At 40.8% G+C, this 25459-nt stretch overlaps 1 protein-coding gene and 2 long non-coding RNA genes across 11 annotated transcripts in view; 2 read left to right on the forward strand and 1 right to left on the reverse strand.

Annotated features, from left to right (window-relative positions):
• LOC110479802 (uncharacterized) overlaps positions 1 to 4079 on the forward strand; it is a 70850-nt gene extending 66771 nt beyond the window's left edge. For 7 of the 8 annotated variants that reach the window (XR_014956919.1, XR_014956915.1, XR_014956922.1 and 4 more), the window contains 2 exons: positions 506 to 2040; positions 2968 to 4079. This is a non-coding gene — a long non-coding RNA (uncharacterized LOC110479802). The remainder of the gene's footprint in view (positions 1 to 505; positions 2041 to 2967) is intronic. The other variant, XR_014956916.1, reaches the window with a different exon arrangement.
• Positions 1 to 25459, reverse strand: part of NR5A2 (nuclear receptor subfamily 5 group A member 2) — an 88924-nt gene that overhangs the window by 53509 nt on the left and 9956 nt on the right. The window contains exons 2-5 of one of the 2 annotated variants that reach the window (XM_021547288.3): positions 25242 to 25379; positions 22743 to 22861; positions 21401 to 21542; positions 18044 to 18690 (exon numbers count right to left, since the gene is read on the reverse strand). In XM_021547288.3, coding sequence (XP_021402963.1) covers positions 18044 to 18690; positions 21401 to 21542; positions 22743 to 22861; positions 25242 to 25379 — 1046 coding nt within the window. The remainder of the gene's footprint in view (positions 1 to 18043; positions 18691 to 21400; positions 21543 to 22742; positions 22862 to 25241; positions 25380 to 25459) is intronic. The other variant, XM_021547296.3, reaches the window with a different exon arrangement.
• LOC146766772 (uncharacterized) overlaps positions 10594 to 25459 on the forward strand; it is a 73530-nt gene continuing 58664 nt past the window's right edge. The window contains exons 1-2 of the long non-coding RNA XR_014956924.1: positions 10594 to 10860; positions 15647 to 15748. This is a non-coding gene — a long non-coding RNA (uncharacterized LOC146766772). The remainder of the gene's footprint in view (positions 10861 to 15646; positions 15749 to 25459) is intronic.

A 25459-nucleotide genomic window follows, 5' to 3' on the forward strand; every position in this document is an offset into this window, starting at 1 on the left:
ATGTCTGTAGATTGACAAGTGCTTTGTGGGCTTATACTGAAAAGCCAATAGCTAATTATGAAAGCCTGACTTGACTAATTAATTATTCAGATGAACATTAGGTGCCTATTATATGCGTAAACATGGGAATTATATTTCCCCTAAGTAACTTTCTAAAATAACAAACCCAAAACATGTAAATTTGAAACAGACAGAAATGGCACTATTATGCCCTTATTGCACATGCAGAACTCCCACTGAATTATTCAGGGAACAGTGAATCGGGAGCCTCGATCTTCTGACTCTGAGCAGCACAGCAATAGCAGCACATGCCATGTAGTATTTGTTATGCATGTAATATTGATTTAGCTCATTCTTGCTGGTCATGTTTCAAATTCATTTCATGTTTGGAAGATAGGAAAAAGGAGTAGCATCAATCTCTGGATTGATATTTGCAATATATTTTTATGCCTGTTGAACACAAGATTATCTGATAAATTAGTAACACCATGTCTTTTGATTGCAGGAAGAACAAGCCTTTGAAAATGAGCACCAGTGAGATAATGAATTGTGTTTTGGAAAGGTTTATACTTGCTATGTTCCCCACCTCCTGTACGTAAAGACTGGGAGAGCGCTCGTACTACGGAATGGATTAGCTTATGTTTCTTTACGGCACAAACCACAACAAAGTAATGCATAATTGTCCTTTGCATTTAAAAAAGACCATGCTCTTAAACAGGATACAGCAACAGGGAAACCAGAAATAGATGTGACCAGACACCTGCTGACAAACAGTGACAAATCCCACTGACACTGCAATGACCCCCAGTTAGTCAAGATTTAATTAAAGAGTATAATTAAGTCAGTGGAACAGAACTCTAATGAGTGGTGTTTTTTTATATGGGTAATTACACATAAGAATACAAAGTAAGCTAGACCCTGACATATATCATTAAAATGAACAGTATAGAAGGACAACCAGGGCTTAAATATTTTTGATTTTCTCCACAATAATGCAGGTTGTAACACCGCATCTTGCCAAGCGTATGTAACATGCTAACAAATGCCCCTGGCCCAGCAAAGCATGTGTCTAAGCATGATGGTAACATGACCTTGGTGGCACAATGCACATCACCAGGGCTACACATGCATGGGTCTGCCAGGCTCTGTCTGTCACTGTGTTTGCCTGTGTTTGTTCTGGGCAGGGGTCACTTGGGCTCCTTTTCTAACAAATGACATTCTGTTGCTATTCTCTTACAAGTAACATAGCCTCTGGATTTCATTTATCACGAGTGTTGATTACAAGAAAGACATAGGTTACAAATTGTTCCTATGATTATCTGCATGTTTGGCACAATATACCTTTACAATCAAATGACAGAGATTTTTTACAGCACATCGAGATCCAGTTCTCTGGAATTTATTCTGGGAATCTTCAGGCAGTTGAATGAAATAGCTGAAATATCTCTGACTACGTGGTATTTGCTGATATTTGCTTATATTTCAAACATAAAAGTATTGTAAGGTAGATTTACTAGACCAACATTTTAAATTAGGGTAGAAAACATCATCATGAATAATGATGACAATGGTAGGGGAAAAATAACTTTCCTATGGTCTTGAAGATTTAAAAGAATGCTTGTGTAGTTTGGGGCCAGTCCTCTGCTGGGATTACTCTATCTGCTCCCAGCTGGTAGCCTGCAGTTCATGACAGCCTTTTATCCGTTATCAAAGCAACAAGTGGAAAAGCAGATCCTCCTGCCTGCTAACACTCTGTTCTGTTCTCTCTGTAGAATTTCTGCTTCTAAATCTTTCCTTTTAACAACTCAGATTTCCTTCCTATGGCTGCAGGAGACACTAAATATCTCTCAAGTTTCTAGCTCACTTGTCTAACTTAAACTCTGCAGAACACTAAAGGAAGAAAGAATAATTGCACTGCACCAACAAGTTTTCTACAGGAACTGACTGAAATGCAGAATGAGCCCGATCTTCTCACACTGGAGAGTTTAGCAACTGAATTCAGTGACAGCAAAAGAAGAACCTAATTACGCAAACAACATGGTACTAATATAATGCTTTAAAATTTATGTTAGTACAAGTTTTACTGTTGCAAAAACAAAGCAATCAAACTGCATTGAAACTTTTGTCATATATCCTGCATTTACTTTGCATTTTTAGTAGCATAGGAAAAATAAAAAAAGGTAGAACTATGAGATATTTAAGTATATTTAATGCAAATTCTTTCAAGCAAAATTTGTCCACTGAAACGGAACAGTTATTTGTTATTAAAGCAAATATAAATTAATATATTTTATATTGTAAAAATATATATCCCACTTTCCTTAAAATCATGCTGCCATGAAGTAATAGGCCTTAGATACACAATCCTGTAACAGTAACTACAATCAGGTAAAAATTAAGAGAATTTACTAAGCTGTTATGTAAGCTATGTTAAACAAAAATATACATTAAGATTTTGGGGGCTTTTGCTAAACACTTTGGTTTTCAAACAGATTTTCCCACAATTTATGACAGTCATGCAATGACAGAAGATGCCATGGGAATGCCATCGTGGCAGTAAATTTGGCTTCCTCTCTGGACCCAGGCCTTTGCCACCAGGCTCCTCTGTGCATGCCAAGGTGCCCCTCTGTGCTGGCCACAAGTGATGGGGCAGGGCCAGGTCCCAAAAGCACTGTGCCCTGCCCACAGCACAGTCCTGTCATACTGAGGAGAACCAGCCCTGGGGCCTCTGGTGCTTTGCTGAGATGTGGGCATAGCATCTCATTTTCATGAGGTGCCTGAGGTAAACATTCTGGAGAAGGACACAAAAATTTTAAGATAAGAAATTTCTATCCTAGTTTTATTCCCGTAAGCTGAAGCACATGCAAAAATCCTATGCAAAAACAAACCCAAAAAACTTTAATACAATAAAACAAGGGAAGTAATGAAAATTATGCAAATTATTTCCCCATTTTCATTTTTCTGCAGGCATGTGCCAGAATAAAATAGGGGTCAGCAGGAGTGACTTCTGCATGGGCTGCAGACACACGAGTGCATAATGGGTCCCTGACGTCGTCTTCTGCCCCATGTGTGTCCCCGCGAGGCTGCCCCTGCCCGGCCGCGTATGAATGAACAGAAGTGCCTTTCATCCCCCACTTGCCTGGCGCTTCAAAAGGAATTACAAAAATAGCAGCAACAAAAATCCAGCTGCCTGCCAAAAGGCCCGCACACGTCCCATTCTCACAGGCATGCGAAAGGTTGGAGAGCTCAGCAGAATTTTTATGTACGGGAGCAGGCCCAAGGAAAACTCACACGCCATAACCAATTGTGGACAGAGGATCATCTATCAGCAGACAAATGCAGGAACTCCAGAATGTCTCTCCTCAAATGAAATAATATATCTTTGAAAGCCAATGCCCGTTTTAGGCCTGAGGCCCATATATCAAGCCTGAGAGGCTTGTGGATACGCTCCAGGGCCATTAACCTTCCACCTGTTTCCCCTTGTCCTTCAGGATGAGACCCTGCCCTTGATTTTACTCCCTTCCCCTGTTCATCTTCCGACAGAGTGTAAATGTAAAGCAGAGGGCCTGCGAAATAATTCAAAGGCAATGGACCAGGGACATGGTTACAAATCTCTGCCACTGGCACTGTGACTTATGCAGGCAGTTTGTCACACATGAGCCAGGTGACCTCTGTGACATAACAGAGAAAAATATCGCCGGAGATCAAAAGATGAGATTCAGAGCAGTCTAAGTAACTCTGGTGTACACAACCACGCTATGCAGTGGCCAAGGGTTTCCTCTCCTCCCAGTGCTGCTCGCTCTACTCACTAGTGGGTGAGACACACTGCTGCTAATTTCAGTAACCTCTTTTTCTCTCATCTCTTTGGAAATTTTTCCTATAACCTGAACATCAACATTTGTCTCCTTCTGAAGCCTCTCTTTTTCAAAAAAGATAATTAGTTTGACAAAGAGGGACAGCAAAGTGTTGTTCAGCAGATAAAAATTAATGAAAAAAATGCATCATGATTGAAAAGGGTGGATTAGTCACCTTTGTAAACATGTCTATTTTAATAAAGTAATTTTTGAAATTTTAAGTAATATGAGCTCTACTATATATCTAGTATATGTCTCTAGTATTGCAATAAAAAGTGTTCAAAGTTCAAAGTTTTATTGGGATTCAACCCTCGTGATGGGAAAAATGAGAGTAGAGTTAGTATTAAAAATGATGTAATAGACCCAGATAGCACACTTCTGTACCTATTAATATTTTACAAAGAGATATACTACAGAATCAGAATAACAGTCACTTGAAATAAACCAAATCAGATTAAATTTTAAAAAATCTTGAATTCATTTTTCAAGCTGTGTGCTACATAGGAAGTTTCCCAGCTGTTTTGTACATTCAGAACTCTGCTGGGTGCAGACAAAAGAGTAAGGACTAATGCAGTGCTTCTCTTTCACTCCCTGTAACCTAATGGTATGTCTGGTATGGACATTTAATTTTGTCTATTTCATAAATTAAAGAAACCTCACAACTGTCACAGTATCCCTGGCATGATGATGAAATGAGAAATACAACTGTAGCTAAATCAGCCTAAATCCCATTCTAATCCTAAATCACTTTGGCACTTGCCAACATCTACTTGATGAAAAACTCAGTTTAACCCATGAATGTATCTAAAAATATACTTGCACAGACACACACACACACAGAGAAATTCAGCACATTGATTACAAGTGTGCTAAGTGTTACCTTATCAGCTATTTCATCCTGCTTCGTCTCATGCTGACTTGGAAAATTTTGCAATGTTCAAGCTCTTTCTCAAAATCACCTCGTGTTCCACTATGGAAATATATCTAAATTCACTACATCTAAAAGCATAAAAAAACTGGGCAATAGATAGGTTTTGAGGCTAAATCGTGCAGCAGTTACAAAGAAATGCACAGCTGAAAATCATTTCATGTTTCCCGTTGACTAAAACCTGATGTACAGCATAAACCACTCTGTTGCAGAATGCTGCAACGGTAAACACAGTAAATGCAAAATTAGTATTACAAAAAGATTACTGTGAAGTGTTGCCACATGCATTTGTAAAAATAAGACAGCTGTTTGATTTTATAGTGCTAAAATCTTTTGCTTTTGTTCAGGCCATATGATTAAACACACATTTTCTTCTTTTTAGTATCTCTAAAAAAGTCTGTCAGAGACACAACAGTCAGCAATTACAGGTCACTTTTGTCACCAGTTTCAACTGAACTCCAAGTCAAATTCCAGATGTCTTCATTTTTGAAAATATCTAGTGTTCCTTTTCATGTAAAATATAGGTGTTATAACCAAATTTTTGGCAATCAGATCTTTAGCTCTTTTGCACTCCTACAGAATATATTAATTAATTTTTATTTCATTTTGGTTTTGCTTAGGCTTTCTGCATTTTTTCATATATTTGATGTATCGCTGAAAAAAAATTAATATTTAATTTCAAAAGCACCTAACCCAATCCATTTCCTTTTACAGTAAGTATGATCTAGTGCATCTGCTTTTGTAATATTCATGAAATCTGGAAATCAAGGCTAGGCATCATATGCTACCATCATATGCTAATAGAGGGTTTTGCTCATTTGAGTGTTTGATCTGTTTTGAATGCCCAAATGGCCTATTAGAATTTCCAAGACATAAACTACTGTAAATGTTATTATATGTATAAAAATACTATTATGTGGATATAATAAATTTTAATTTTTATAGATACACACTCAGATTCACATGAAATAATTTGTCGTTTACCTCCTGCCATGTGTTTTTTGTGTAAATAGCTGCTGAGCTATTTTATAAAACTGAATGTTAAATTATGCTGATTCTAAAGAAGAGAATTTGACTCTTGGTTATAATATAACACAATATTTTGTCTTGAGGAAAAAAGCCTTAAAATAATTGGACTACATAGTACACGCATGCTACAAGCCCAGTTAATTGTATTTTTGAGTGGATATGCCTCTCTAATTCAGGCATTTGAAACAAAATAAAGCAAGGAGTATTTATCATTAGCAGTAATATAAAAAATAGTAATAATTTGGGGCATGAATCATTCCTTACATTCCTTTCCAACTACAGACAATTTCTGTTGGGAAAAGTGCCATATAGTATCGACAGTGACAACAAATTGTATTGTCCGCTGAACATCTGTTTCCGACTCCCACACTGATATTGCAGGTTGGCTACTTCTGATTTAGTCTTCACAGGCTGCCCAGCCACAGAGGAACTGGAAATTACTGGTACATTCAACTTTTATTATTGGAACACAGGAAAACTTTATCATCATGCTGGGAAGGTCTATGTCTTTTGAAATATTGGAAGGAGGATTATGTGAGCACAGAAAGTCACATGCGACAATTCTTAGGAAGAAGAAGAAAAGTGACTCCTGTTTATTGTGTCTGTCCATACACACGGGTATGAATGTCTGAGATTAAAATCTCAAAATGGAACAGCATTTCTATTTGCAAGATGTGATGTTTAATGGCAAGGGTTTGATGGGGCCTGTTTATTCTTAATAAAACCAGCAGCATTGCAAAAAAGGACTGGGTTCTCCCAGTCTTCTCCCAGGTAGCAGTGCCCCTATACAAAAGACCTCTGGAGCTCAAAGCAGTTTCTGAGGTTTAGTTTGAATTGCAGGCTCTAGCCCCAGAGAACTGAGCTGTTCTAATTTGCGTTTACTGCACCAATTTACCATGACGGCAATTGAAAAGGTAAGGCTGTGTTAACTAGCTGAAAATACACCTGTTAAAAAAATCAAAGCCAATACTAAGCAATTTTATCAAAACTAAGGGGAGTTTGTTAGAATCATCAATGTCATTTTTCTCATAGTTACGCCACCATTGTTAGAAAAATGTTAAGTTCCACTTTGGCTGGGGAAAAGAAAAGAAGATACATTCTTGATAGGCACTGTGTATCAGTTTGATAAAGCTCCAACACCTGATCTGTAAACTCTTTTGCAGAGAAAGAAGAGCAAGAAACTCCACTGAACTCCTGTTAACACTAATTAGAGTTGCCAGCATGCAGCGGAATCAAAGGCAAAACATGTGGAGCTCCCACTGAAGTCAAGAGGAGAAGGGTATGACTTAAAGGAGAGGCATGCAAATTAAAAATAAATGTGGTTTAACTTTACCAAATGAGCTACTCATGTAAATACACACTTTGAGGTCTAACCCTTCCTATTGGGAACACTCTCCCTGCAAGTTCATTCCTAATCAGGAGACAGTATTGTCCTTGACCACACTTGCCAAATAAGAACCTATCTTGTAAATGATGGGTCCAAGCCATGGACCAAGCAAAGCAATTGCCATGTGTTTCTTTCTCTTTGAAATTGTTACTGTTGTTGCTGTTGTTAATATTCTTGTTGTTTATTCACTGTATTATAAATAAGAACTATTAGTTTCCAAGCCCTGCCACCAGAAAGGTAGTGCTACTTTTTACAGCAATTTTAGATTTCTCAGACTTGAAATTCTAGGTAAAATCTTAGCAATATGGCAAATATTCCAAATAGTGTTAGGACAACCCACATCTTGGCCTCAGATGCAGAAAATTGCCTGTTCTTGTTTTTCATGAGTATGATATGTACTAACCAAAACAACAATCAGTAGAATTTGTTTGTGAGCAGCTGTGTTTCTATGTCCTGCTCTTCTCTCCATGTGTAGATTAAAGATACCTCAGTGACTGTGGGGTTGTCAAAAAAGAAAATGAAACTGTTTTATGCTATAGTGACCTGGGTACAAGCTACACATTAGTTTTGGTTCCACTTGCACATCAGACTTATTTGCACCACCTAATTTAGTCTCATGTCTCCTAGCAGCCACTCTGATACATCCCTGCCATTTCCCACAGTTCTAAGGACAGGGTTGTTATTGCCCTAAAACCACTCCACAGACAGGAGCAGAAACAGAAACGTTGGGCAATTGTCATCTGTTATTCTTTCTACATGTTTTAGCTGTTACATGAAGGAAAGATAATACTTAGGATTAAATAACTTTGTGGTCTTATTGTGATTTTTACTGAGCTCTAGAAAGATCAATATGATGACTGCTGGCCTTTATGATCCACATACCATGAAACTTTTTCTCAAATATTTCCACCTTTTCCAAAAAGGGTACACAAAGATTTTGAGGGCTTGTCAATGAAACCACTGACTGATTGAAGCAATGTCAGTGGAACCCAAAGCCACAAATAATTGCAGTTACTGCTGCCTATGTAGTGGCCATGGCACTAGCACAATTTCCAAGAAAGAGAAAGGAAAAGAAGATAAAGTAGATAACAAGGAATTTAGAAGTAGCATGTGGCAAATGAAACTTAAATGCTTGACACAGGCAGCTTTACAGAAGAAAACAGAAAACTGGCACATGCTATGAGTGAAAATGGAAATACAGTATTCAAGATCTTAACTTGCACTTTTTATTTGGACAAAATTCTCATTGGTTACAGTAAAGATTTTTCTGATATGCAGTACCAGACTGGGTCCATAAGCACAGCCTGACTTGCTCTGAAAAATTCCATATACAAGGCTGATTTGTTCAGCTCTCTATTTAGGAGAGCAAGCAGTTACAGGCACATATTTATTTTTTTACACAGTGAATTCTGGCCATAGCATGGAGATGAGGAAGGTTCCCATCACTGTTAGTCTTTTCTGCCCATACCTTGGAGAGGGATGAAGCAGATGAGCGTGTGATCAGACAGCCCTGTCTCTTCCTCCCCTGAAGTGCTGGATCATCCCTCAGACTAATCAGTTGCCTAAGAGATGCAGAAAGCTGCTTCTTGAGTGGTGAGGGATTATGACTCAGCACCACCAGTGTGCTCATTACTCAGGATAAACTGAGAGACTGCAGTAAGCATTCCCCAATAAATACCAAAAGGTCTCCAGATGAAACAAAAAAGAGACAGTATTGACTGTAACATCAGAATAAAGATACAATTCTTCCTCACATTCAGTGTCACTTAGTCAGGATGATGTTTCCTGTACTCAGTGAACACGCCAGTAAAAGAATTTCCTTGGCATAGAGACAACATGGAAATGTCCTTTTAAAATCAGTTAATACCAATAGAACTCATGAGCTAGCTGGAAGCATTTCCTATGCTATGGAAAGAACACTCAAATAAGGTTAACCAAGACATTTCACCCTCCCAGCCTCCCCCCCCCCCATCTATTTCTGGATGTCTTCTTTTGTTCACCCTTTGCTAATTATAGTGGCCTTGCTTAGGTGATATTTATAGTCTTAAAAGAGTTGCCTGACTTTTAGAACACTTTATTCATGTATATTTCCTGTGTTTATTGTTGCCTTAACTAATTTTTTAAAATTAATTTTACTTGATCCAAGATTTTATTTAGCAACAAAAATCAAAGTAACTTTTCTTTCAACAAATGCAAGAGCTGTATTTAGATGTGAAAAGCATTTTTCTATTTCTGAATTTCCGAACACAGATTTTAGTTTCTTTCCCTCTCCAAATGATGATTATGACAGAAACCTCCAGAATCAGATAAAATGAAATTTCTTTTTTCACTGCAGTATGGTTACTTGGTATTTTATTTTACTAATTTATGCTTTTTTGTCAGTATGGTTGCTTTAATGAGGGGTGTTTTCAAGACACGGTGGTTTTTTTTTTGGTTTTTTTTTTTTTTTTTTTTTTTTTTTTTTTTTTGTGGACTACCCTAATGTTTTCCTAATCACCTGTAACTGAAATTCCACAGGTTACAGAAGTGGAAAAAAGTCACTGAGAACATCTACATGAAATTACATCTTCACTTTCCCACCTCCACCATATTTCATCACTTTTGTAGTTTTTCTTCATTCCTTCTTAAATCTGCCCTTTTGTTTCTTCTGCGGTTGCACTGAAAATGTGCCTGTAGTGATGCCAATAGCAACAACTTTCAGTCCCTATTTCAAAACAGCAAATAAAGAACATTTTAGGGAAAATTTTGATGCGCGCCTTTCAGCTTTCTTGAGAGCAGTTGGATTTGGGGAATGTCAGAGCCAAACCGGTGTCTCCCCTTTCAGCCGAAAGGCTCTCCCGTCCCCGGCCGCGGCCGCGCAGTCGGCGCGGGCGGCCGAGGCGAGGCGGCGGCGCTGCGGAGCGCGCCCGTGGGCGCGTCCCGCCTCACGGGGAGCCCTGCCCGGGCTGCAGCCGCTCGGGGCCACAGGGAAGCGAGCGGCCCCTTCCCTGCGAGCCCTGCCCGGGCTGCAGCCGCTCGGGGCCACAGGGAAGCGAGCGGCCCCTTCCCTGCGAGCCCTGCCCGGGCTGCAGCCGCTCGGGGCCACAGGGAAGCGAGCGGCCCCTTCCCTGCGAGCCCTGCCCGGGCTGCAGCCGCTCGGGGGCACAGGGAAGCGAGCGGCCCCTTCCCTGGGAGCCCTGCCCGGGCTGCAGCCGCTCGGGGGCACAGGGAAGCGAGCGGCCCCTTCCCCGGGAGCCCTGCCCGGGCTGCAGCCGCTCGGGGGCACAGGGAAGCGAGCGGCCCCTTCCCCGGGAGCCCTGCCCGGGCTGCAGCCGCTCGGGGGCACAGGGAAGCGAGCGGCCCCTTCCCCGGGAGCCCGCGGGAGCCCCTCGAGGCTGGAGCCCGGGCTGGGCACGGACCCCGCCACAAGCCCGGCCCGGCCCTCACCTGCCAGCGGGCGGCACCTCGGGCTGCCAGCCCCGACCCTCCACTCGGTCCAGAGGCAGCCCCAGAGAAGCAGAGCCGTGGCTCGAGTTAGCCGCTTCCTTTCGGCTTTTCTCCCGTGTTTTTTGCTGGGCACAGCCCCTCGCCTCGGCTGCCAGCCCCAGCACCCTCACGGCCCCGCCTGGGCGTCCCCCCGGCGCCGCTCAAGCTCCGGCCTGGCCCCGGGCTCCTCGCTGCCGGTACGTGTCCTGGTCTCGTCCCTTCCAATGCTGCCACGTCCCTGGGGCCCCCAAGGCTCCCTGTGAGGGAGGAGGGCTGGGATAGTCCTGTGGGGATGGCGGCTCTGCCCCTCAGTGAGGCTGGGGTGATGCTGCTGCTCTGCCCCGCGGTTTCTGTGGCACACGGAGAGCGAATGTTTCAAACCCATTTTGCCATGGGCTAAGATGGTGTGTTGTGATTTACCCGACATTAGCTCTAAAACTGTGCTGGGATGGAAAATACTTAAATCCTTTAGTATGTTCCTGTGCTGAATAAGGTGTCCAGCCTGTTCTGAGTGATCCTACAATTTGCAGCACAGTTTGGAAGCTCTCAGCTTTAGGCCTTCTCTCCAATAATGAGTCTGACGACTCAGTGCTGTGAAAAATGTATTTGTGGTGCTACTAGAGACAGCACCAGTAACATTCATGATGAGGAGCTACACAGTTTCTCACTCTCCTAGGTATGTTGTGTTCAGATGTTGTACTTCTACAAGGCTGTATAGAACATCCATTTATACGATGCAGCTTCAGCAGGGCTTAATAGGAAGTCTGTAAGTGACTTCAGTATGGCTGGGATTTCATCCTTACTGCATGTAATCTAAAGGCTACAGGTTGATAGAAAAACATCCTTAAATCTGACTAGTTTTGATAAATTTATAGAGGCAAACTTCCACTGTAACTGGGAGCCATTCCATAGATCAGAAATATGATACAGATATTGTATACAAGTGCTAGTTCTGAATGACACAGATACCATGCAAAAATTTTGGATTAGAATGAAATAAGCTCTCTTCCTGCTCTAAGATCTACAGCTGGTTATACAAAATAACTTACAGATGAAAAAACAGGTCTTTTTGGGATTTGTTTTTTGGGCAAAAACTTGCAAAAACTGGAGATCTTTGCAAATGAGGCTCTGTCATTCTGACAATAAAAATGTGACGTTACTAAGTGAAATCACACAATATATCTATTTTTCCAAGAGATTGGAATTGTTTCATTTTCAATGTGTAAATTTCTCCATCATTTGGCAAATGATCAGGCCTTCACAGCAGAAAGCAACAGCTAAAAATTGTGTGAAAATACAACAGATTGTCAACATGGCTAAGCATTCCCTGTTCAGTTTCTTAGTACAAGAGTTATTGTTGGAGTTAACTTTAACATGCCTTTGGACTACTCAGCATGCAAGATCTAAAGAGCACTGGTTTTTCATCTCGCCCTACAGCAATGTGATACACATTTGCTAACACACCCAAGTAATCTTTCTATGTCACTGCTGGCAATTGTCAAACTTGGAAGCTTACATTTTGAAGGAAAACAATTAAACTGTAATATTAAACTTCTGTTTTGTGTAACCAATACCTCAAACTCAGATTAACTCAGTGTCTGCTTCAGGACTTGTAGCAGGGGTGGCTGTAGCTATGCAACTCAGTGTGTCCATAAATCAGTCTGTTACTTCTCTACTTAGGGGCTGGCAGCTTTTTGGATTGTTACTTGCTCAAATTTTCTCTGTAAGTAACAAAACTTTGTTAGTGCACCACGGCTGTTCACGGTTACTTTGCTGGTGAAGTGCTGCGGGCAGGTGCACTCAGGTGCAGAAGTGGCAGTGCTTCCAAAAACACCTACACAGAACATGGTTCTTAGTCACAGCATGATGCTTAACTGGGTATTAGATAGAAAATTACTGAATCCAGAGAGACTAAACTCAGTCTCTTGCTATCAGGGGTGATAACATCCTACACCAGAGTGAAACTAAAGTACCAGCTCTGGCATGGAAGGGCATAAGAGAATGCCATCTTTCTCTTTATGCCTAAAAAATGTGCCAGCACTGAAGAAACTTTATAGAAAGGCTGCAGAATCACTATGCCCTCATGCTGAAACACAGTGTTTAATTTGCCTTTGTCCAGAGAAGAGCCAGATCATAATGAAATTTATTCTAACAATGTGTTCCTCTACATTTTTAAGTGTTTGAAGAATATTTTTCTTAGCTCCAGATACACTGAAACTGATCAGACTAAAAATCAACAGTTACACATGATAACATATTAACTAATCTGATTACTGATATCAAGTGTATTCCTGCACCTCAGTTTCTGGCAGCTTCTGTGACTGAAAGAACACTGCAGAAATTTTATTTCATCCGCTATGTGAGTTGCATTTCCTGTCCTGATAAACACACACTACAAAGTCCAAAGGCACTTCAAGTTATCAAATTTCACTTGATTACTTAAATCTTAATCATATATCAATCTTTCATAATCCTGAAGATTTTTAAGGTATTTCACTGCTGATCTTTTTCTCAAAAAACAAAACCCCAGCAGAAGCCAAAACTATTTTTTGCTGTTCTGTCCTAATTCCATTAAATTATTTAATTTCTGTTGTATAATTCATTACTTTCTATGCATTCATTGATTCTCAACCACATGTGGACTGAAATTTGAAATTAAAGCTGGTATGTAAGTATTACATTATTACATCTATCTAAATTGATTTCACAGAAGAAATTAGGAGCCTCCAGGAGTTTGGTTAATCCTATTCAGATTAAGTTTCCACTTACAGAAATAAATTGAAACACTGATAATATAGTTTCACTTCTGGGGAATATGTAACACAAAGCTAGGCCTTTGTTAGTTTATGAGCTGCCAAAATATCTGTGATGCCACGTACAGTGCAAGCTCTATAGACAGGGTCCTTTGGAGATATGTGCTTAAACCACTGTTTCTTTGAGGGCTACAGCTAATGTAAGGATGAGCAAATTTACACTTACAGCAAGAAATCTGGCTTGGGACTGATACAATCTGACATCAATGAATGGTTTAAATTTGCAAACTCAGTGAATAATTGTAGGATGAGTTTCTTTACCATGAAGTGCACTGGTTCTTCCTGCAATCATTCACTACAAGGTTTGTGCTCACATGGTACTTTGACCTACGACATCCTCACTAAAACAGCCAAATAAGGAAAGGTAGGGTTTTTTGTGAGTCACCATTCTTTTAGTGCCTTTTGTAACTATTAACATACAGTTGATTTTTTCTGATCTTCAGCCAGAAGAAAGTATCCTGAGGATTGTTTTACAATGCAGGCCCTGTGTTTCTCCTGCTCTAGGCAAAGACTGTTTCTTTTATGGGTTCAGTAATAGTTAGCTCTGGAAGCAGTCTTTGAATTTCCTGATGTGGGCTGATGAGGAAAGACCAGTCCAGAGAAGATGTCTGCATCATTCCTTGGGGCCAGGCAGCCTTTGGACTCTAGAAACTCTTGCAATATTTTCTTTTTAGCTTTGTACAAAGACCTTTCACCTGACTAAGACAGCTGGCGACAAATCTAGCATCCCCAGGGCATTCCTGAGTTTTCTTAGCTGAGGATAAGTTGGATATATCTTACTTTTATATTTACTGAGCTTTCAACAACCCCAGAATAGCAAACAAATGCCTTCTTTACTATTACTATTACTATTACTATTACTATTACTATTACTATTACTATTACTATTACTATTACTATTACTATTACTATTACTATTACTACTATTATTATTAATTATCCCAAGTCTCTTGGGATGTAACCTCTGTATTATTTCATCTGTGTATAAAGACAGAAATATATCTCATTATGAATAAAAAAGTAATATGTAACATCAACCCCCAGAATTTATGGCTTAGTTATTCCTTACAAAGTATTCTGACTTCACAAGATGTGTAGGGATGTTTGAGATTTTAGCAGGTGTTCAATTCAAATTTACTGGATTGCAATTGGCTGCCTTGGATCTTACTCTGACATTATTATTAATCCTGACTAGTTGGCTTCTTTAATTTTACCATTAGTTTCTGATATCCTGCATGAAGATGAGAGGATCTGCTCCTCAGCAAGTGTGAAAATTACCCTTAAATTACATACTTAAATCCACACATAGGTGATATTCAAATGCAGTGCATGCTGTGGGTAGTTCTACAGTGCATGCTGTGGGCAGTCCATACTTTTCCCTTTTACATCCTCAAATTGTGACATATTCCAAAAAGGTGACAAAAATTTGTAAATAACAAGTGAGAAGGTTGTGATAAGCTTGTAAAAGCTTCAGAAATTAAAGTTTTAAAACAGAATTTTTCATTTTCATTTCTTAAAAAAAACCCCAACTCTGCAACCAGAAGGAAAGAAATAAGGGAAACTTTAAAGCTGTAGCTTGGTGGTGGGATTTTGTTATTATCTCTAGGGTAAATGTGGCCTAAACCACTGCTGGACTGGTACAGCATTTTTTATCATATCCTTCCGCTGAATTCTGCTAACTACAAATCTGTACATTTAGCAGAAAGGAATATGATTGATCCTTTATGTTAATTGAAGAGATGAGGGTATAAGACAAAATTTACAGTTAAAAGATACAATAAATAATTGTAGACATGCTCCTAGTAACTAACAGCCAGCTGTGCAAGGCACCGCTTATCATGACAAAGCCAAGATGAATTGCATACAAAACACATTTACAATTTCGTGCTGTTTAATTATTTGAGTAATTTAAATTTTTAGTCCCAGAAATCTGGTAATGCACCTGTCTTGTCTGAAAGACATATCAATATTCAGTTGTTTAGACAGGTAGTAATAAAACTAAAATATCTTTTTGAGCAAATACATACTTCTCAGCTGTGACTGGATAGGGAACAAAGTTAGCTGTTCTGAAAATCTAATTGCATCTTTATCACAATTGCCTCCCTTTCCTTCTGCATTTAAAATACATCATATTCTTAGGTGGCTTTTTTTTTTTTACCCTCTTCCACAGGTATTCATGTCCTGTGGAGCAATCTGAAGTATCTGTTTTTGCTACCTTGATCAGAAGAACCTGAAATCATGGATGGATAGAAGAGAACTGCATTCAGGAAAGGTTTGGAAATCTTTTGTTTAATATTGTTCTTGTCCTCTCAGCTGTAAAGAGAGATATTGTTACCCAGTGCTGTTAAAAAAGTAGGGTCTGATCTTTTGAAACAAAAAAGCATAAAGTTCTTAGCATTATATATAGTCTGGTCCCTAGATTTTGGATGTAGGTGGATTTCTTAATGAATTGTTGTTGTTCTGGAATGTTGTGCAATTTTGTTGATCTTGTCCAGCTAAAAAAAATAATCGGGATATGCCAGGAGGTATGAAACTGTCTGACCTCGAAACTTCCAAGATACAAAGGGTACAAACACTAAGGTGAAAGCAATGCCTCCTACAAATGTGTGAAAATTAGTTCATAAGCCAAAGGCTCTATGTAGCAAATTTTTAGAATATGTGTATTTCTAGAAGCCCGTGTGGACATGGTAATGTTATAATATATCCAGAACCAGGAGAAGTTGGTCAGCATTTTCATAAACAAATTTCTGCATCTTTTGTGTCCATTCTACTAAACACAGGTTGGTTGAAGAACATAATCCAGGCTGAGGTTGGAGGTGAAGGCCATCTTTGAAACTGTTCCCAGTATAGCATGTTGAATGCTTATAAAATTTGTGACTTAAATCATAAATGAAATTTTAGGGCAGATTGTAACTTAAAAGTTTTTACACTGAAAGGTATATGCAAGTCAGTAATTTTTAACTCCAGAATACTTTACTCTTGACTAAAGTACTCTCCAGTGTATGGATAGAAAGATCTGGTCTCAGATATTTGCCACATAGTCTATTGGAAATATAACTTGTTCTCAATTTCAATTTTTAAATTATTTAAAATGAGTAGCATGACTTATGGCTGACTACAAAATTGTAGACAACTGAGATAGCAAAAATGTGACAATCTTTTACTGTCTTTAGTGTAATTTGGTTTTCCTCTCTAAGTAAACCTCCTCTCTTTTTTCTCTTTCAATAGACTGAGCTTTCAATGATTCCTGCAATCATTCTCACAAAAAAATGGAGTGAAGCTGGAGTTGCATATGCAGCATAGACAGCTTGCTTTTCTTGTAATGTGGCTTTATGTTATATGTCCATGTCCTTATGGTCATGACAGACATACTGTTGTGGCAAGCACTCCGAGTGCAGCTTTTCAGTGGATCTCCCTTTCATGCTCTTAACTCATGTAGATTCAATTCTCAGTGAACTTCTACAGTAATTATTATATTTGGAAGCTGAGTTAATTTATATTAGTTTGAAAGTAGTCAGAAATTACAGGCAGTCACAAAACTTTAGAGATTTCAGTAGCAAATACTTGTGGCAAAAACATCTCTCTGTAGCAGACAAACACAGTAACTAGCAACGTAACAGGGAAACTCAGATGTGAGTTGAGTTCACCATCTTGAGGGTGTTTTGAGACTGAAGATTATTCTTTCCAAAGCTGATTTTTGTGTCAAGACAGTGGTTAAAAATGGTAGTTCATATCTATTGTCTGATCTCAAATTTCTGGCTTAAAATTTCAGACTTGAAATTCCAGACATGCTCATAGCAGACCACAAAGCTGCTTTAACAGTAAGTCTGAAAAACATAAGTGGGTGAATTTCTGTCCACCAGAAAGCTGTGCATGAGGATTTCCCTGGTGTTCCAGCAAAAATAAGAGCATAGAGGTTATTGTAGCAGCCTGAGTAAAGGAATCCCCCATGTATCAATGATGATGAGAACCAAAAAGAGTCCTTGAGGTATCTACCTCCTCATTGCTTTCTGTTCCATGTATATCCTGCTTAGTTTTCAGACTGCACAGTTAGTTAGACACACAGGAATGCATAAAATAATATCCCATTGAGAAACTGAATATTCCAAATATGGACTTATACAAAGTGTGAATGGAGGTGGACAGAAATGGCATTCTCCCAAATGTTAAGTAAGGTAATGAAATAGTTACATAAATGAATGTGGAATGGTGTAACAGGTGTGCTTACAACCCTGAGTACAAGTCAGACAGTGAGTGATGCTGACAGGGAAGGAGTAAGATTATGTGAGGCTCTGAGGATGTTAACAATGGTTATGATAAATACTGAAGTACAGAAATTTGAACTGGATATTGAATCACTTTGCTACACTAATTACAGGCTCAGGTGGAAGTCAGCGGCCAGTTTCCCCTTCTAATAGTCTGCCTACTTCAAGCCAAATAAATAAAGAATGAGATGCTTGGGAGGGAGAAAACAAAATTCATGCTTTCCTGATTGAAATACAAGATTGTAAGAAATAGTATTTTTTTTCTTGACTGAATGATAATATAGCATAAAATTGTTACCTACCTTAAGTTCTCTAAAGAAGATGCTACTCCTTGCCCACTCAACAATGGAGAAGAGGGTTTGGTCAGCCATTTTACACATAAGCCCGAATGTGTTGAGCTTCTCATGTTTGCTTCTGTTGGCTTGCTCTTGCTGCAGATATGCCATGATTTTAGCTTGGACTTGTGGCTCATCAGGCTCACATTTCAGGAGTTCCAATATCAGATGTGGAATACTTGCTGGTGAGCTTGTTTGATAACTATCCATGTATGAGTAGCCCATTATTGACTCTGGTGAGCTAGTGTAAGGGTCAGGGTACTCGGACTTGATAGCACGGCTTGGAAAATGGCCATAGGTTTGGTAGCCTTGCAAACTGCCGTGGGGCGGCATTGTCATGCTGATCGGGGAGGTCACAAAGGGACTCCTGTCATAGTCTGTAGGAGGCAAGGCAGTATGGTTCAGAGGTAGGCCTTTAGAAGCTGAATGGATGTTCTGGATTGCAGAGGATATTGTCAGGTCGGTTGGCATTGCTTGGATCACCTGAGTCATGGCTTCCAGTTTCAGTCCGTTTGCTCGGATAAGAGCTTTCTTCTGCTGCTTCAATGCCCTGTCTCTCTTGTACATTGGTCCAAACTTGTTTCGACCGCCACGCATTCGGTCAGCTCGCACAGCTGTCAGGGGAAAGGAGGAAGTAAATCATTACTAACACTTGGAATTGACACTCGTAATCAAACATACATTAGGAAGAAGCAGAAATATAAAAATTTAACTCTTTTTTTTTTTTTTTTACAAATTCAGAGTTGCACTTTTATTCCTAAGGAAAAGGATTTATTTTGACTTAACAAATGTCACTTTTTTCTAGTGATTTAAATGTCACATGCATATATTACTAACAAAGAAGGACTTCTTTCTACATTGATTAGGACACAGGGACAAACACAATGGATGGCTACAGGAATTTCACACCTGCTATGGGATCATGTGGAAATCTCAATGTACATTTGGGTTTTTATCAAGCTACTATGTCATTAAGAAACAAGGGCTGAAGTCCAGAATTTGTCTGAGACGTATCCAGCAGACCACATGTCTCATTATAATCATTCCATTACTGCCTTCCACCGCAGCAAAACATCTGAAATGTAAATTGTGAAATGTTCAGTAGTCACAAAGAGGAATACATTTCTCTTGGCAAAAAGGAAGCATTTCCTTTTGATGATTCTGTCCAGGTTGGTGTAAAACTTTGAGATTTCTAGTTAGTTGAGCTCTATGGTAATGTTTAGCTGCAGTTGGAATGTGCAGAGAGAAAGCTGTCAGCTTGCTGCCTTCTATGTGGAAAATAGAAGTGAAACAGAAACTATTGACACTGTTCTGGCTTATAATATCTCTGGAATTAGAAATAATTAAAACAAATCCTACTCAACAGCTGCCTTGGGAGTCATACTGGTGGTCTCTGTCACTGAAGTGTCTGTCACCATGGGATATATGTGATGGACTAGTGAGAAGCTTTCACCAAGCCCACCTTGCCCAACGGCAATTAGATTGAAAGAGGAACCTTTGACAGCCTGGTGACATGTTGAGACTGCTGAGATTGCTGGAGGTTAAGTTCTTGAGCTTTTTATCTTAGGGATTAGTAGGACATTAAAAATTTATTATGAATGCTAGATACGCATAATACTGTACCTTCTCACGTAAGGACTTTAACATTTAATGATTTTTTTGGTCCATGGTAATTTATGAACTCAACTTTTAAGGCTATATATATCACTATCAGAGAAATACACATATAAATGTCACCAGTATTTACAATTAAGAGAACACATGTTCTTCCAATTTTCTAAACGGGAAAATAAGTTGTATGGATGTGTAGATAAGAAAGCTAAAGTACATTTTTCTGCAGTACCTTTAAAACTACAGGTGTTTTGCTTGAATTTGTAGGAAAAATGAGCTGCCAATATTACTGATGAATGTTGACTTATAACAAAATGAATTAAATTAATTTTATCACTAGTAAATGCAATTAATTTAAAATCTGTATACACAGTATCCTCACAGGTACTCTGCAATTTAAAACTGTAAGCCAAATTGAATTAGCAAGTGCTTTTGTATACATCCCACTTAAATTTAAGTTGAACTTTGTGTAATGACAGAAGACAAAGTTTAGTCCTGTATCACTGTCAGCAAGTGAGAGGAGTTAAAAGTAGGAGTAGACAAATGTATTTTATCCTCCTTCTTAATGCCAACAATGACAAAATGATTCCACATGTCCTGTAATTGTACTGTTTGAATTTGGAAGCACATGCAATGATTCAGGATGTTTAGTGCAATGTGTCAATGCTGGCTCAGTCTTGTGGGCAAATACGACACTATTGAATCAATCAAACTGCAGGAGGCTGATTTTCTGTTTATCTTCAGTTATATCAACAGCTTCCCTTTGCCAGAACCTAGTGACTGCTTCTTGTCCTTTCTGGTTCCTTTCATGGCTTACAATTTTCAGTTTTCCTCCTTGGCCTGATTTTTTTCTAGTTAAGCATCTAGGGTGAATGTAATTTCATACAGTTGTAACAGTAAGGAATTTAAGAGCTTGTCCTTGGTCAAGGAAAAATGTAATCTGCTATGAAATCTGAATTTTAATATTTGATATATCAAAGTTAGAATGAACCATGCATGATTCACAAATTTAAGTTACTGATATTTTTGCATTTGGTTATCTCAAAGGGTATTGTACACTTTTCATCTCTGTAGATAAGAAAGTGAAATGAAGTCAAGAAGTGTACTTCAAAATGCCTTATCTGCTTTCAATTGCAATGGCCTTGCAGGTGTAGCATCACAAAAATATAGGACACAACTTTAGAGATTATTTGGTTCCTTAATCTCAAAGGCCAGTCAGCGTGAGAAAAACCCTTATTTTATCTGTTTCTTTTTGTTCTGCCTTGTTGTCAGGAGAATATATGTAAAAAAAACCAAAACAACCCTAGATGAAATACAAATAAAATCAGATCACTCTCCATAGCAAAAGAAATTTTTTTTCTAATCTGGTCAGTTGTTTTATGTTTAATCTAAATTAAGTCTGTTTTAAAAGCTGCAAAACTATTCAATCTATATCCATGAATTCACAAACTTTAAAAGCCTGAAATATCAAACTATATACTTATATGACAAAATGCATCATGGTTTTGACTGGTTTCTAAATGATAGTGATCTACCATTTATGTATTAGGTTTTTTAATAAAGCAACAATTTCACTGACCATACAAAGTAACCTTTTATTAACATTTCAAAGCCATTATTGTATAACTTTTTAATATAAAATACAATGTATTAACATCTTCTCCTATAATTTTATAGTATAGTTGAAGACATCAACAAGACTATAGCTCTTACCTTCCAATTTCATTCCAACACTTAGACATTTTTGAAATCGACAGTAAGGACATCGTTTTCGCTGTGTTTTGTCAATCTGGCAATTCTGATTTTCTATACATGTGTACCTTTTGTTATTCTGGACTGTTCGCTTAAAGAATCCCTGTATGATAGACACAAAAATTAGCCTGTTTTGCTTGAACGAGTGTTTCATTCAACATTTTATCATTGTAAGATAATTTTCAGATGCCATTCAAGCACTTACAAAGTTACATAGTTTATTTTAAATTAGCTAGCTGAACCCAGGAGATAGCCACGAGATTCCAGAGGAGTTTCTCTCATGTTAGTGCTATGTTTTATAGACTTAAAGCTTGGTGAGACTTTAAGGAGGCTGTAGCCTTCTGTGCTTCTAACACTGGTGGCAGAAATAGTGACACTGACCACTTCCTTTTGTATTCTTAAATCATTGCAGAATTATTAAAGTCTTCCTTTTCAAGTAGTTTTACATTAAATAAATAGTTGCAAAGATAAGAGCAGTACAGAATACCTCTGGCTATTTTACATCCCAGTGGGGCATGCTGGAGGCATAGTAAGTGCTTGTCATTCACTTCTCATTGATTATTTTTTTAGTGAAAATATAGTGGGCTTAGTTAATCTTTCCTTGCAACTAAGTGTTTTAAATGGCATTGTTCTGGCAAAGGAGCTTCACTTACAGTGCACTGCTTAAATAACTGTAAAAACCCTTAAAATTTTTACATGAAAAATCTGACATAAATTCACTATTATTTAAACCTTATAGCACAATAGAACAACACAGGTATATTCATCTTTCTATGTTATTTGGTTACTTGACTTTGTGTGTCAAAGTGACAGTTACAGTTTGCATTAAAAAAGTGCATGGTCATTATAATCACAGAGATCTACATTGCAATATTGAAGAATGAAAATAAAAATCTTAAGAAAGCTGCATTAGATTTTGCAAAGCTGGTCTGCATTAAGGATAATCTTCCTACTTTATCCTCCAGAAAAATAAATATAAATCAATTAGAACCAGTATTTAGCACAGTTAGCAAGGAAAGTTGTTCTAGAGCTACATCACAACAGCAAAATACTAAAAAAGCAGTACAATGCAAAACTACAATGTAAAACAAGTTGTTTGCATTTGTGTAGATGTCCCTCTCAAAGAGAATTCTACATCCTAAACCTTTTTGGTGGTTAATAATTTTATGTGAATATATTAAGAAACATATGAGTAATAACCTAAAATATTATACATCTGGTTTATTTATTATCCTTTTTTTTCTGCTTGTATTTGAAACATTTTTGCTGTACTTGTGTTTTTATGGACTGATTAGTACAGAACCTTGCAGCTTTCACAGGTGAGAAGTCCATAATGGTACCCAGACACTTTGTCTCCACAGACTGGACACAGCTCTTCAAGATCTTCATCATAAGAGTAATTCACCATTTTAAACTGAGACACTAGGGGAAAGGAGAAATAGCATATTCAATTAGAATTTACATTACTAACTCAAATATTCTGCAACTCTCTCATCTAGAGAGAGAGCTTACCTAAACAAGCACATCACTGAAAATAGGGAGGAAAAAGTTTTATTTAAAACATCAAACTGCATGGAGACATGCAACTTCCCATCATCACTGCACGAATCTGTGTATTACCTTAGCAAGTGTAATAAAATGCATCAGCTTCTAAGTTTTATGTTCTAAATATCTATACTTATAGAGTGCCTTTAGCCTAGTCCTTATTTTGTGGAATCACAAACTGAAAGAATTCCTTTAAATCTGAAAATGATCAGGGGCAAACTTTAAAAAAGCAGAACGAAAATATTGTCACTTGTATATTGAAAGTAATTATTTTCCGTTAAAGTTTTCTTTCAACATCAGCCCGCAAATTTTTAGCTAGACTAAAGCTTTATCTCACAGATCCAGCACTTTTGCACCGTGTGAAATCCAAGTTAGTTACTCGCAAAACCAGGTTAAAACGACGTACTCCGCGCCTCCCAAGCCCGCCGTCTCGGTGTGACCGCCACCCTTGCGGGCCAGGGCAAGCGCTCCGTGCCGGCACCCCTGGCTGTCGCAGCCAGCAGCTCCGCGGCCACTGGGGAGATGCTTTTTAGCTGTTCACGTGTCGGCAGAGAGACACGAGCCGGGGCCGCCGTGCTCGGGGGATGCGCTCAGGATCTGCCCGGCCGGCGGACCCGGCATCCCCCGCTACCGGGGGCTGGCGTGAAACCTGCGCGCCGGCGCCGCCTGAAGTTTCTGCCGCTCGGGGAAAACCAGGGGAGAAGCCGGCGGTCAGGAGGGAACGGGGGGCTAAAATATGCGGAATGAATGCCCGGAGCGTGCCCACTCGAGCCGGGCTATCCTCACAAGGAGTCCAGTAAGCCGCTCCGGTTACTCCTATGAAGAAACCCTGCTGATCAGCGCAGGGCCGGTTTCCTTCCCCTTCCCTGCCGCTAACCCTCCGACCTGTTCGGCAAGCACTGTGGCAGCGGAGGACTCCCGAACACGGCGAGAGGCGCTGGGCATCGCCGCTGGACTGCTTAGGATGTCGCTTCTTTGTCTTTTAACTCTGAGGCTGCCACAGTTCGGGGGCAGCGGGGCGGTCAGACTCCGCCCGAAGCGCCCGATTCGGGCGCCCGGCTTGCCAAGGCAGGGGGCTGCAGCCCGGCGCTCGAGGGAGCTGCCGGGGAGTGCGGGAGCATTATCCCACCATCACACTGCCGGCAAAACGTTTCCTGAGCCGCCTCGGCACGGCCGGGGATCGCCGCCTGTCAGCGGAGCGGGGCGGACACGGGGCGGCCGCAGGCGGAGGAGGAGGAGGGCCGGCCCTCCCCTCTGCTCCCGCGGTTGCGGCTCCAGGGTCCGGCTCTGGCACGAAGTTGTCCTCCCCGTAGGAAAAAGTGGGAAAGCAGGGGTTTTCCGAGCGCCGCGCCCTTCACGGAGCCTCCTCCACAGGAGAAAAAAGGGGCGGTCGGGTCGCCTCCAGCACCTCCGAAGTCCCCGGGCCACCCTGCCCCTACTTCCCAGCAGGCTCCCAAGAGGAGAGGGGACAGTTTCTAAAGAGCAGCCGGGACGGGAGTTTCTGCCCCGGGAGAGTCGCGCGGGGCGGGGCGGCCATACCGGGCTGCCGGTTCCAAGGCAGGGAGCCGACCCTCGGCGGGGTCTGCGCCACCTCCCTCTGCCCCCGAGTATGGGACCGCGAACAGCCCGGTCCCGGTACCCGACATAGATATTTCCGGCGCCATCCCATCTGGGGCATCCCTCTGCCTTCCTGGGTATCCCGCAAATCGCCACGGAGCTCTGTCCTGCAAAGTTTCGCGACACCGCCTCTGCCCACCTGCACGGTACCTACGGGCGCCGCACCCGCGGAGCAGAGCTTTCGGGTCCCGTTTCGGGACGGTGTGTGATACACGGGGTCCTCGCCAGAACTTCCACGCGTACCTCCACCTGCCATAAACTTCGAGGCAGTTTTGCGCGGAACGGGAATTAGACCGAGATCCCCTGGATCTGCAGCGGGGCCGGGCAGCGTCCGACGGGACGTCTGCACCCCAGGGTAGGCTCGCGCCGGCCGGATGCTTGGCGGCTTCTCGGCCCCGTTTGCACCTTCTAAACAGGGCCTTGTCGTCGCCTCGGCCCTGGCACCCCGGCCCCCGGTACCCGCTCAAGCCACCCTGAAAGCTGGCCCGCGAATGCAGGGGCTCGGCGGGGCGCGGAGCGGGCGGTGACGGGGCAGCTCGCAAGCAACTGCCGCAAACTTTTTTGGCAGGACGAAGGGGCGCTTTGCCGAGGGAAACCCGAGCGTGCGCGGAGGGGGAGCGCCCTGCGTCTCCCCCCTTACCTTGCATGTTTTCCGGCATCTGCCCCTGTTCCCCATTCGACCGGGCGAGTCCCAGGGCCTCCGTTTCCACTTTGGGTAGCATGACAAGGCGGCTGCGGGCCGGGCTGGGGGCTCCGTGTCCGTCCGCGACACCAGCACCTGGACACGGCAGCACAGATTTAGCTGGAGCAAGGGGCGCTCGGCGGCTGCTGCCTTTTCCCCCTCTTCCTGTTTTTCCC

This window comes from Lonchura striata, chromosome 8, assembly GCF_050655825.1.
Source record: "Lonchura striata isolate lonStrDom1 chromosome 8, ASM5065582v1, whole genome shotgun sequence".
NCBI lineage: Eukaryota > Metazoa > Chordata > Aves > Passeriformes > Estrildidae > Lonchura > Lonchura striata.